The sequence below is a fragment of the Rhagoletis pomonella genome, unplaced genomic scaffold, assembly GCF_013731165.1.
Source record: "Rhagoletis pomonella isolate Grant_MI unplaced genomic scaffold, Rhpom_1.0 Rhpom_scaffold_00012, whole genome shotgun sequence".
NCBI classification, from domain to species: Eukaryota; Metazoa; Arthropoda; class Insecta; order Diptera; family Tephritidae; genus Rhagoletis; species Rhagoletis pomonella.
In genome coordinates, this window is record NW_023458566.1 from 17,673,470 (window position 1) to 17,687,498 (window position 14,029).

Consider the following 14,029-nt stretch of genomic DNA (forward strand, 5'->3'; position numbering starts at 1 on the left):
TGCCATTGACGATTGTTGCCTATTTCTCATGTTTTGCATGGTGGGTTGTATTTTTTAACTTCGTTTAAATTACAAAAAAAAAAATGTCAGTGTACACATAAATTTTATAGATGTACATATGTATTTTGATTTTACACCAATATAAAAATTTTGAGTAGCCCTGGACCGAAAATATTATAAAAACAGTAATTTTGTCTTTACTTCTTTTTTAGCCTTTATTAGCGAAGATGATTTGATGGCAGTACAAGACAAAACCAACCGTTATTTACGCCTTCGCGAATATTTACACGAGCAGTCGATGAAATCCGATTTGGTTGTAATGACTTTACCGATGCCTCGGAAGAACATTGTCTCAGCGCCGTTATATATGGCATGGCTAGAGAGTTTGAGCCGAGATATGCCACCGTTCCTGTTTGTACGTGGCAACCAAACAAGCGTTTTGACATTTTACTCATAGACAATTGCGCACCCCATCTACATACATATCTAGAAGTGATATGTGTATACAGTGGGCATCTAGTAATACGAATCATCTACAAAATGCGAAAATCAAAAAAAAAAAAAAAAAAGTGTTATTCGAATTGATTTTTCTGAATTCCCATAAAAACCCCACTTAGTTTGGCAGCCTTTACCCTATGCTTCCTGAATTTTTTAGCAGGATAAATTAAAAATCTAAGTTTGTGCGCAAGTATCTATTTTCTTAAGGTTGAAACGTTCAACAAAACCTGTTTATTAAAAAACTTAAGCAAGTGCACAATATGTTCAATATGTTTTCAAGAAGTAATGTGTTTCATCCAAAACCTCTGTTAAATTGATACACGGCCTCAAACAACGAACAAAGTTTAGTTGTCATATGACTACGATGGGAAGGAAATATTCAAGTTGGCTTCAAAAATTTTTTGTCACTGTTCATATTATAGAAAGCATATTAGGTAGTCGAATATTCACTGTATATGCATGTTTGCTGAAATATACATATGTACATATGTATGTATGTATTGTGTGTAAGCACTAGGTATAAAAATCATTTACCATTAATTCGACATTTTAGTCTCTATTTATTTTACTTTGTTTGTACAAAAGTATGGCAGAAATTGTTTTTTGTTGATGTTAAAATTAAATTAATTACATTAATTATTATTCTGTATATGCGACGCGTACAAAACTGTCAATAAACATGATAAAAATAATTGAGAGTATATTACATACTTATTTATTTAACCCTGAGTCACTGGTGTCAGGGTGTAAACCACACGTAAGTTCAATTTCTTATATAATTTAAACGTTTTAAGGAAAGTCGTCAAAGAGTGCAGATGTAATCCTCATTTACATTTTTCTGAATGTCTCTTTTTCTCGAAAAAATGTCACCTTCGTAGAGGGCAACATAATCACAGTGCAACATTTTAAAGAAAGAGCACCCAATATATGTACATACATGTGAAGCTCCTAAGAAAAAAACACGAAAACTTGACAGCCCTAGCGCAGGGCAGAATAAATGCAATATTATTTCGAGAAAAGAAAACGCTTTAAGGGTACATACATATGTACACATAAATGCCGATGGTTTCATAAAAGCTACCAAAAAATAACGTTATTTTTACGGCAAACGCATTCGGATTTTTTGACTATCCGGAAACTCGAATATCTGAATAATAAATCCGAATAACTAGGTATCCAAAAAGTGTGTTGTTATTTGGATTTGCGAATAATGATATTTGAATATTTGAATATAGAAATTAACAATAAAAAATAATAGAAGGGGTTAGAATCAAAACAATTATTATTATTAATTATTTGTCACCAAATAAACACTATATTTAATTATACAAATATGGGTATAACTTATATTTTCAAAAAATGTCACTTAGACCCTTATGATTCTAAGCCTTTCAATTGTTTGTGTATTAATGAAGTGGTCTATTATTTATTTTGCACTTCGATTGGTTCACTAATTAAGAAAATAATTTTACTAATCCGTTCAAATGCTGATTAAAATCTCCGGACATCCGGATAACCGAATGAATGGATACTAAGCGGATAACGAAATGAACGGTTATTAACCGGATATCCGTATAAGAAAATTACGGAACATTAATCGGATGTAATAAATAATAATCGTTGTGATGCCGTATGAGACCGAACTTACCATTTCTTATCACATTTTACTGGAAATTTATCCCGTACCATTGGCCGAGCTTCCCCTCCGATTTGTGGCGCGCGCCTTGATGTTGTCACACTAGACACACACACAAAACAAGTGGAAAACAATTGTAGGGTTCTCCAAAAACGAAAAAAATTTAACAAAAATGTTCAATTTTTTTTTTGTTTTTGGGTTTTTATACAAATTTTGGGTATTCAGTTTTATAGATCACTACATTTTAGTATAACTAAGTGCAGGTTGCAAGTGGCTGAGAGTTCAATCTTGAATGAAATTTTTTTTTTAGGATTTTTTTTTATTTTTGTATATTTTTTTTCGGGGGGGCACCCTAGAATTGGTTTCAACTCGGTTTTGTTATGTAATATTTATTAACTGAAACAGAATAATCGATTTTCTTCAAAATTGCTACTTTCTCTTCACTTTTCACTAGAAAATTTAATACAAGCAAACAAAAATTAAAAAATCGGGCCCGGCTGGTCTCTTGAAATTTTATTAGCTTCGATTAAAAAAAAAATCAAATTGAATGAAAAATTAAGTGAAATTAAACTAAATTCCAGGTTTGAACCACTGTGCAGCGGCCACCCAAATATCCGGATAAGAAAATGGCGGAATATGAACCGGATATCCGTACTATGCGGATTTTATCCGTATACGCGAACATACGGATGAGACAAGGATATTCTCATATAAATGGCGAACAATAGCAACTGATTTCGGTTTTATTAGATTATCTACGTTCTTTGGTAAGATAGATAATAATAAAATACTTATGGGTGGATAACACCCATGGATAGCAATTATGACAAAACAGTTCTCTAGCAAAACTTCCGCATCATTTTATTAAACGCGTTTATTCTTAACACCCTGTGCTAATAGCTAATCGCTTTCCACTCAGCAAACACACCAACCTTTTTTCTATCTCTCTTTCTGACAGAGATAAACATATGCTTGTCTCAGTCATGCATGCGTTCCAATTATAATTGCTATCACACTCGTGCTTCCGTTCACATCTATAGTCGTCGCAGATCCAGTGTTGCGTTACGTGGTTGGAAAGCATTTCACAATTTCGGAGGTTAGTTTTATTGGGAATATCTCCCATTTTTTAAGCAAACTAAACGCGTGTTCGTATTTTTAATGTGAATTGAAATTAAACTAGTAGTTTTAAAAATGTTTAAGCAAATTTCACTTAATGAATTGCATTTACAGAACACAGGCATTAGCAGAAGTTAGGCAACTCTATCTTGAATGTGGATCCCTGTAGTGCAGAATTGTAGCAAAATTTTCAATTCCGCAGTTTTAGTAATTGCAATCCGGTTCGAGTGTAAACTTCGATTAATTTAGTAAAGTGAATATTTTTTGCGATAATATATATGTACATGAAAAAGGGATTTATAAAATCTAAAAATTGGGTTTTGGTAAAAGATATTCAGGCCCGATGCCTTTGGTCTACATCAGGTGCAAGAAGAGCAAAATTGCTAAGCAAAATTGTTGGCAGAAAAGCAAACGCCTGAGCTGCATCTTTAGTATTGTGCAGAAATAAATATGTACAACCTGTAACTAAAGTTTTGACCATTCGTCGGCAATCAAATTGTTTTCAAGTGGAAGGCAAACGTACATATTTGCGGATGCTCAACTTGGTTCCTCAAGGTCCTTATTTCAGCAACGTTTTTGGAAACGGCAGTCTTCATGCGGTTATGTCAAGCTAATTGTGCGGCGAAGGTAATTGCAAAATGAATTTTTTCTCTATGCACCTAAATGGTATATTTCTATATAAATAAGAACTAAGTTTCCATACGCCGCCTTTGCTTCATAGTCAACAAGGCTATGTTCCATAATGGAGATGGACGAAATGTGTATAATTGAAATCAAGTGCCGGTATACGATAGTGATTTCAAATGAAATGAATCAATTGTTACTTTCAACCAGATCTAATTTGGTAAATCAATAAACGCTTGCTTTCAACGCTTGTCCAGCACCGACTTGGCACTAAATAGAATGTGAATATTGGACCTTTTTCGGTTGGGAATATTAATCAAGAGTCAATACGCATGTACATGCATACATAAATAGGTAAACAAAACCTTGATTGAAAACGACCAGTATTGAATTATGTTTAATATTCCGTTGATGTTCTACTATTTCCGTACATTGCGGTTTGTATGTAACCGCTGAAAGGACAGTGATGAAAAATGATCTGGTAAAATTAATTGGCTATAAATCTATGTACATACATACATGCTGTGTTATGGTATGTAATCAATGATAATTTGGCCAAAATTTTTGTTCTATTATGTCCGTGTGTAAAATGAAATTGTACTATTTTTAAATATTCAATTAAAAGGCATGCGAGGGGCCGAACGCGGTAAGAGCACCGATTGCATGCTGTCGCAAATGTTTCATAAAACTAAAAATAAATCTACATGATTTGGAGGACAGATATTACGCATGCATCAGGAATACATAAGTGAATATTCTGATTTACATCCCAATAAATTGACATAGTTAATACTTTTGTAAATTTAATAATATCCAAATATTAGTTTTTATATATGTATGTAGTAATTTTTAGAATTAGTTATTTTCGGTAAAAATATACATATGTTTTCTTTTTATTTTACTGGTGATCATATTAATATATTCATTTAGCTATACATACAATTGTTGCCAGTACTAGGTATACTAAAACTAATGGACTAATGTTATCTGTAGCTAATGATAAGATTATTTATTACATTAATTAAGACGTCGACTTATATTTTATACATACGTGCATATGTACATACATATGTGCCTCAAGACGTGCAAACACCAACCACGTGCTACCCATATGACGTATAAACCTAAGAATAGTACATGTATATACGTACATTTTACCGGAAGAAAAAGTTCGGGTAAAATCTTGCAACTTTATTCTGTACCCAACTCTCCGAAAATCGCTCTCGTGTAAAGTACTTTGGAGGACATTGGAGTACGGGATAATTTTTCCTGTAACTTCCTGCAAGTTTGTGTAAAAACCTGTAAGTTAATGGGGTACTGGATCAGAGCTAATATAAGATCTCTACTTTTAAGGAGTCTAAACAGCTGCCGTGACTGACCGGCGGCATACAATTGAATGCCATTCCATCTGTGTTTTAATACAGTATTTCCCACTTATAAACCACCGCTTTTTAGCGCCGATCTTACCCTTTGTGAGATTTCCATATTAACTAATGGTTCGATTTCCGCGCTTATAAAGACATATATGTACATACAGCTGCGAGCACTAAAATAGTAGTGTGCACTTACGGTTAACATTTTTCGAAATTGCCAAAAAACAAATAGTTGTATTAATTTTATTGAAAACTAACGGACAATCTCGTAACTAAATGTAGATTCAAAAGAGTTTTATTTACATAAACGCTAAAAAAATCAATTCACGTAAGATGTTTTTTTATGGAAATTACTGCGAGCAGTAAAATAGTAGTATATAAAAAAAGTCTTCAAAATTTGTTAAATTGTTAATTTGAATACTAAAATTTAGTACAGTTATTTAGAATTTGGTAGCATGACCGTTGTTTTAAATCACTGTTGCAAAAAGATTTCTCAATAAAGTCACGTTGCTGTTGGCAGTTACAAGTTTGAAAAAGTAGACGACTTCGTATATTTGGGGACCAGCATAAACACCATTAATAACGTCAGCCCTTAAATCCAACGGAAAATCGCTCTTGCCAACAAGTGCTACTTTGGACTGAGTAGGCAATTGAGAAGTAAAGTCACTCATCATGCCTGTGCTGGTGTACGGCGCGGATGCATGGACAATGAATACATCTGATGAAGCGCCTTCAACGCGGGCCGCGATGCTGGTAACAGAGGGAGAGGAGGCCTTCTTTGCGTTAGAAAGACCAGGTGGAGCAGGACTTGGCTTCACTTGGCATTTCCAATTGGCGTCAGTAGGCACAGAAGAGAAAAACTGGCGTGCTGTTTTGGACTCGGATAAAATCGCTTAGGCGGTTACATCGCCAATAAAGAAGAAGGACAAAACACTCTTCAACAAGTTTTGACCACCAGTGTAAGGGCTCTACGGTTATAAGCGTTGTTGTTGTAACATCATACAAATTCTCCAAAGAGTTTTTGGCAGTGTCACTACACGCCTTGGCCAGATACAAATCTTGGTCGGTCCGGTTACGTAGTAGACTGGCGGTCAAAAGTGTATGAATGGTGTTTTATTTTTAATATTTACAAATTTTTTCAAGCTACAACTTTTTTATAAAAATATTGGGCGTGCCGTAACAAAACCCATATAAACCACACTTTCAAACTTTATACAGAATTTAGAAAAATCCCACAAAATTTTTTCTTAATTTCAAATTTTTTATCAGAACGTTTATAAAACTTTTCGTACGCAGTTAACTGGCTTATAAAATTTTAATAAAATAAGTGCAAGTTTTGAGCGGCTAAAAAATCGCATTGATTTTTAATATTTGTTTTTTTTTTACTGCGTTTTGCACTGTTTTCCATAAACATGAATTTCTTGTGGAAGAATATATGCAAAACTGTTTGCGAAAAATGTTTGAAAAAAAATATTAAAAATCAATGCGATTTTTTAGCCGCTCAAAACTTACACTTATTTTAATAAAATTCTATAAGCCTGTTAACTGCAACTCAAAAATTGCAATTCTGTTAAGGAGCTCGAAATTTAGATACAAATGATATGGTTTTCGTTAAAGCATGAACCACAATTTTATAAAAAATTACACCATTCATCCACTTTTGACCGCAAGGGTATGTAGGTGCATAAAGATGCATACATTTCTGTTGATGCTTTTAAAGATGCCCGATAGTAAGGGCAATCACAGTCCGCTGTATAAGCATCGAAATATGTAATTGCAAGACCAAATTCACCAGATTGTTATTACGCTTATTATTTGCATTTCATTTTAGAACCAATAAATTTGTCTATCCATGAAAAGCGCCAGTAGGCTTTACAAAATTAGATATCATGTGACTGCATCTTATGCAGCATATACATATGCATGTACCTACATATTTGTTTGTACGTGTCGATTTAACTTGCTATCATTGGCATGCAAAGTTATCAACGCTGAAATGTCTTGTATTCAAAAGCTTACAATAAATATGAGTTACGAAACAGTTTTAGAGTAGTGAGTTATCAGTCATGCCTTTGTCAGCATTTTCTTGAACTGAGAATTTAGATAAAAAATTAAAATGACGAGTGTTCACTCCTAAAGTGATAGCATCTAGGTATATACATACATATGCATATACATACAGTATTGGACATATCTATAGCACCCCCATTTCAAAGTGATAGGGGGGTTTGAAATTTTTCCCGATGAAAACTACCAACAAGCTAAATCTAATACGTAGTACATTTTTATACATCATTTTCAAGGTCTACAAATCCTCTTTTCAAAATAGATAAGTTCACCAAGTATGAAAATACCGGGTTTTTAATCAAAAACAATGGAGGGTTCAAGAACTATAAGAAACCTATTTTCATGTTGTACTCGACTCTACCTACAACCTTTTTTTTTGTTTCGGGTGTATTTGGTGTTTTTTGGTTCCAACACTAAAATTCAAGTTTATGAACTGTGTTAGTTACAATCAGCTATTTTTTTATCAGCTGTTTTCTTGCTGGGAAAATATATTCCAGCACAAACTAGCGACTCTCTCAATTTCCCCTACATTTTCGGTAGTTATCAAAAACTATCAATACCAATACGCGAATGAACCCAATAAGTAACTGCGTTTTAATGATTTTATGTTGTTAAATATGTACAGTCAAACAATAAAGTTTAGGTACAGCGATTTTTTTTTTGCAATACGGGCAACTGTTTATTGATTAACTATACATACGAACACATCAATATCTTGTTACGCTTGGGTGATTACCTAAATGCGTAATAAAAAAAAAGAAATTTGGCTAAAGCGACCCTCTGACTGATTACAGACAGGTCTGCGTCTGTAGTCGTTTTCGGTTAGCCAGCCACATAGCAAGTAGCGAATGGAACAGCACTTCAAATAAATATGTACATATTCGAGTACAATATAGATAGTCCATGTTTATTTCAACTAAAACTTTTTGATTTGATTAACGTGACTGTGGTTTTATTCACATTCTTTTGCGTCTAGACGTTCTTGATGACAGTCATTTTTGGCCCATCTGATCCCGGCTAACCAAAAGGATCCTAAAAAACTCCTTTATGAGCTATCAACCTTCTTGTATCGGAGCTTTTCTCTCTTAAAAGAGCTTTTTTTCGGAGCCCCAAATGAGCGATTTTTCGTTCTACGCGGGCACGCTGAATGGAGTCTAAATAATGATTCCAAAACCAATGAATTCGGTGCATTTTATGGCTTTTTCAGCTTTTTGGAGTCATATTTGAACGTCTTCTAGGAGTCTTTCTTTTTTTTTGAGTCATATTTGAGCATTGTTTGGTTCTTTGTTATGGTTTATTGGAGTCTTTTTGGAGTCGTTATCTAGCATTTCGTAATACTTTTTTGATGTTTTTAACCCCCTTTTAATAAAAATAAAACATTTTCTTTTATATTTCGATTTAAATTTTTTTAATATTATTTGTTATTAACATATATAGTATTTAAATTAATAATTAAAATTATAAATACATATACCCGCGGGCTCGTGTGGAACAAACCTATAATCTCCGATTTAGCAGCTTCCTTTCTGTTTTTAAAAATATGATTATTCACCTCTTTTATTCAGAAAAAATATACACGCGTGAACGGCTCAAGGATTGACTTTAAACTATTCATATAAAGTTCATGAGTTAGCAAGACGCGGCTGCAAATTCTTTTAAGTCCCTTTAGATGGCGCTCATCACTCCAAAAGCTTTCAAAAAAAGGTGAATTTTTTGAAACTAATGCCGAATTTCCACTAGGCATTTATTTTTTTATTATTATTTTTGAGACTAATGTCGAATTTCCACTAGGCATTTAAATGACAAAACATTCGTTCCCACGACAGTCGGGTCTACGTAACCGGAACGACCCAGATTTATATTTGGCCAAGGACTGTGACTCCAGCAACACTCCCCAAAATCTCTTTGGGGAATTTGTATGTTGCTACAACAACAACAACATGACAAAAAATATATGCCATTTATAAAAAGTGTCATGTGGAAATGAACTTAATGATTATTTTTTTAATGTAAAGACACGGTTTTTTTTTTAATGCCCCACTTTGTCATTTGTCATTTTTGCCATTTAATGCCTAGTGGAAATCCAGCATTACAAAAAAACAATCCCAGCAAGCACAAAATTAAGACTCCTTTCGGATCCTTATTTCGGAACGTTCTCTGTTTGGCTAGCCGGGTACTGTATACAAAATTAAAACAATGCTATCTGGGTGGAATTTATATCGGTATACAAAATTGTAATAAAAACTAGTTTTTTGTTTTAATTTGGGTTAGATTTTAAATAACATCCCAGCTAGCACATTTGCCAGACAATTTCTGATATCAGACAAGTCTTAATAAAAAGTTGACTATTTAGACAAGACTTACAGATTTCGTACAGACTTCTGGGCGAAATGTCTGGAGAATTTTATTTATTTCCTTAGCCGATATCTCTGGTCAAATTATGTCGGATTTCGGGCATACATGTCTGATAATTCTTATTTTCCATGATTATTTGGTCAGACATCTGTTAGATATCCGTCAGAGTTTCGTCGGTCAGAATTTCCCACGTCGTGTCGGTCGGACTTCCTGTCTGTCAACCTCTCCATACGCTTCTCTGTCCGATATCGGCCAAAATCATACATATTTCTGACTTTTTTGCCGACCAGTCTGATTGATATCTAACAGATTTCTGGCAATCTTGCTAGCTTGGATAGTTGTCTCGATGGTATGTATATTTCTAGTAATTGTTAGTCATGATTATTGAGCAAGCACTGTACTCTGTTCAAAAGTTAAAAAATATAGACTTTCGAAGGAAACGTATGTATGTATTTATACCAGGGTACGAAAATAAACTGTACAAAACAATTCCCATTTGCTCATCGATCATCATATCATTTGTGGTTTTGTACAGTTTTGTACATAGTCAGAAACAAATTGTAAGATTCACTGTCATTTTCCCCAACGAGAGACGTTTGCTTTTCGTTTGTGACAATTGTACCATAGGGTACGTTTTATATGTATGCAAACGTTTCAATTACGTGAAAAATATTTTTTTCTGTAAATTTCCATATCCAATTCAATTAAAAAAGATGTACCTCATACATACATATATTTTTCTCTGCACGATTCATTTCGTTTGTTGTTTCGTCTGTAACTACTAAACTACTGTAGTGTACTATCGCAAAGTGAACTCAGCCGTTATGCTTTCGTATTGTACCGAACTGTTGATGTAATAAACGAAACCAAATAGTAACGTACAATATAGTTTATTTTCGTACACTGATTTATACACATACATACATACATACATATCGCAAACGATCTTCAAAAGTGACACAACTCATAATTTGACATTTTTGAAATTATTCACTAAAAGCTGGAGTAAATTCGTGTTATAATTTGTTGAAAAAAACCTTAGTTTAAGTCTCTCTTGCCCATATGATCAGCATGTGCTACGAAATAGTTTTTCGCATTTTCTGTCGAACGTGTAATTTTGAGTTGTGTCACCTTTGAAGATCGTGTGCGATATGTACCCATTTTCCTGTATAAATAAACGATCACATTAACAGTCGTCATAATTACGGTATTGCGATAAAATCTACTCGTCGCGTTGCGTTTAGTTGCTATGAGGGGGAGCGGATATGTGAAACCTGATTATTGTGCTTGCTCTTGCTCTACAGTTTCATATTATATTTTTCACTGACTCAAATTATAAAAATGTAACTTATCGCCAGGCTCACATTGCACACGTAATCACACACTTTGCAAATAACAAATCCACAAAAAAACGTTAAGCCGCAAAATGGGATGTCGAATCGAGGCAGAGCTTTGTTTGGTACACTGCCGCCTCAAATTCCAGTGAGAGTTTTGAGCTCCAAATGTATGTACATAATAAGCCCATTCTTACATATGTATGTATGTATGTATGTATGCGCATATGTTACTAACATACTTGGGTCAATAGCATTTTCGCGTGCTTTTGGCGACAATGAAGTGATATAAAGTTGCTTAGGTAGGCTGAACTGAAATGTAGGAGGATTTTCTCAGTTGCAGCATGTGTTGTGTTTGTATGTATTTTTTATTTATTTTTTTCAAGTGAAACTTCTTTAGCGGCGGTAAGTTGGTTGGGAGTAAATTGGCGAATTCAACGGAAATTGCACACGGAATTGGTTGGGATGGAAACAAGTGCTTCTTGAATGTATGATTTTCGGGATTCTCGGAACTTATCGATATATGTAATATTTAATCGATTTTGCTGTCGATTTTGTTGTCGATATTTTTATCGATTTTGCTATCGATTTTGCTATCGATATTTTCGGAACTTATCGATTTAATCGATATTTTTATCGATTTTGTTATCGATTCATGATATTTGAAAAACCCATGTTTATGGTTCATACTTACTACTACATATTAGTGCTGCAAAAACATCGATGTTTGAATCTATCGATTTTTCGATGTTTTTACCAATGAAAACGGCGATAGTATCGATACTATCGTGTTTTGTTGGGAATTATAACTTTTTGTTTAATGTCAATTAACAAACATAATTTTTTAACAAACTACATTTATTCTTTTTTTTTTTAATTATCCATTAAATAATTTAAAATTTAATTTGACTTTTAGATTAGAGATCGAATGGCACTGACAAAATTATTTGTATGAGTAATAACTTCCATAAACACTTATCGGCACGCTTTTGCGTTAACATTCAGTTAAACTGTTAAAGATTATGAGTTGATTACGCTTTAATTTTTAATATTCCTTGCGTGCCCCAAATCAGCAGCGGATAACCTTTCTAACGATAGCATATCTTCTAAAAACATCGATAGTAAAAAAACATCGATGTTTACAAAAAAAATATTACAACATCGATACTATCGATAGTGCTCCGATGTTTTTGCAGCTCTAATACATATGTATTTGAAAAACCCGTATTTATGGTCCGATATGGTTCATATAGGTTTCAAAGATTACTCAAAAGGAAAGAAATAACTTCACAAAAAATTAACCGGTTAGGTGATGCGGGTGTCCATCTTACTTTTTTTAAATAATCAGTAATAAAAGCTTGTCTTATTTTTTCTTTAATTACTGGTTATAAAATGTTGTTGGTAATGAAAACCCGCAAAAGCCGTCACAAAAAAAAAAAAAATATTAAAAATCAACGTAATTTTTTAGCCGCTTAAAACTTGCATTTTATTAGATTAAAATGTATGGGCTATAAAACTGCATACCCAAAAAGTTATTTAGAACTTCAGACTAAAAATTCGAAATTTTGATGAATTTTTTTTTTATTTTCCAAAATTTTATAAAAACTTTAAAGCTTTGATTTAAATGGTTTTGATTAAAGTATAAACAATATTTAGATTTATAGAAAAATAACAAAAAAATACTTGAACAATACAATTTATTGGGGATTATAAGATTCTGATTAAAAAGTTTGAAATTTTGGTGAAACTTTGCAAAATTTTTATAATTTTTGTACAAAGTTTGAAATGTTAGTTTATATAGTGATTGATGTAGGCTTTTGTAAAATAGTAATAAACATTAAACAAACAAAAATAAAAATAGTCAAAACTGGTCAAAACATCGCACTCCTATTATTTCGTGGTCAACTGTATGTACATATATACATACTACATACATATGTACATTAGACTGTATCACTTCCCATACAAAAAAAAAATCACTACTGCGTTGCCGTTGGAATTATAAAATCTATTATATTTTAAGACGTCCACCATAATATTTGGGAAAAATATTAAGATTTACGTGAGCTGGACCGATTTGAAAATATCTCCAAAAATGGAGTTTTTTATGAATAAAAGTAGTTTCTTAAAGATTTTTTTAAAAAACTCGCCTCAAATGACAAAACGGTTTAAGCTTAAAAAATTTGCATAGAAATATTAAAAAAATTAAAAAAAAAATATCAACGGAATCGTAATAATGAGATTTTTGATGCTGTTTTTTAATTTTTTCAAAGATTGGTATAAGAAAAACTTCAATAACTGAACCTAAACTATTCCGATTTAGACTTTTTATTTCTTTGCTAATAAACTCATTCAAAGGATGAAAGAAAAAAGGTAGAAAGAACGGGCGTCATTCCGAGTAGAATTAAGATGTGTTGGTATTTGAAAAAAAAAAAAAATTCGGACATGAATAACTTTTTTTTTGACAGAAATAAAAAGAGTGGGAAAGTACCTTTCTACCGAGACCCCATAAGTCAAGTCTAAATCAGAACAGTTTTGGACCAGTTATTTAAGTTTTTGGTAAATCAATCTTTGAAAAAAGTAAAAAAACAGCATCAAAAATCTTATTATTACAATTCCGTTGAAAAGATGTTTAAATATTTTGATGCAGATTTTTTAAGCTTAATCTGTTTTGTCATCTGAGGGGATATTCTTCAAAAAAAAATCTTTATGAAACTATTTTTATTCACAAAAAAAAATACATTTTTGGAGGTATTTTCAAATCGGTCCAGCTCACGTAAATCTTAATATTTTTCCGAAATTTTTTTTTGGTGGACGTCTTCAAATATAATAAATTTTGTAATCCCGGCGGAAAAACCGCAACTTTTTTTGGTGTTGCAGTCTAATGTACATACATATGTACATATGTACCGAGTATGTATGCCTTTTGCATTTTAAACTTGTAGCTGAAATGATGTTATATTTTAATTTTAATTTCATTCAATGATGTGAATTGAATTTTAAATGAATTTGATTACATCAAAAAA

The 14,029-nt window shown here is 32.6% G+C and overlaps 2 protein-coding genes across 2 annotated transcripts in view; both read left to right on the forward strand.

Annotated features, from left to right (window-relative positions):
- The window catches only part of LOC118747985 (bumetanide-sensitive sodium-(potassium)-chloride cotransporter-like), a gene marked incomplete in the record, with an annotated part of 39,475 nt that extends 38,289 nt beyond the window's left edge, over window positions 1–1,186 (forward strand). The window contains 1 exon segment of the mRNA XM_036482237.1: window positions 213–1,186. Coding sequence (XP_036338130.1) covers window positions 213–457 — 245 coding nt within the window.
- Window positions 1,187–3,836: 2,650 nt separating this feature from the next.
- LOC118747986 (zinc transporter foi) overlaps window positions 3,837–14,029 on the forward strand; it is a 25,318-nt gene continuing 15,125 nt past the window's right edge. Inside the window, exon 1 of the mRNA XM_036482238.1 lies at window positions 3,837–3,877. The gene's annotated coding sequence lies outside the window, so the exon portion shown is untranslated. The remainder of the gene's footprint in view (window positions 3,878–14,029) is intronic.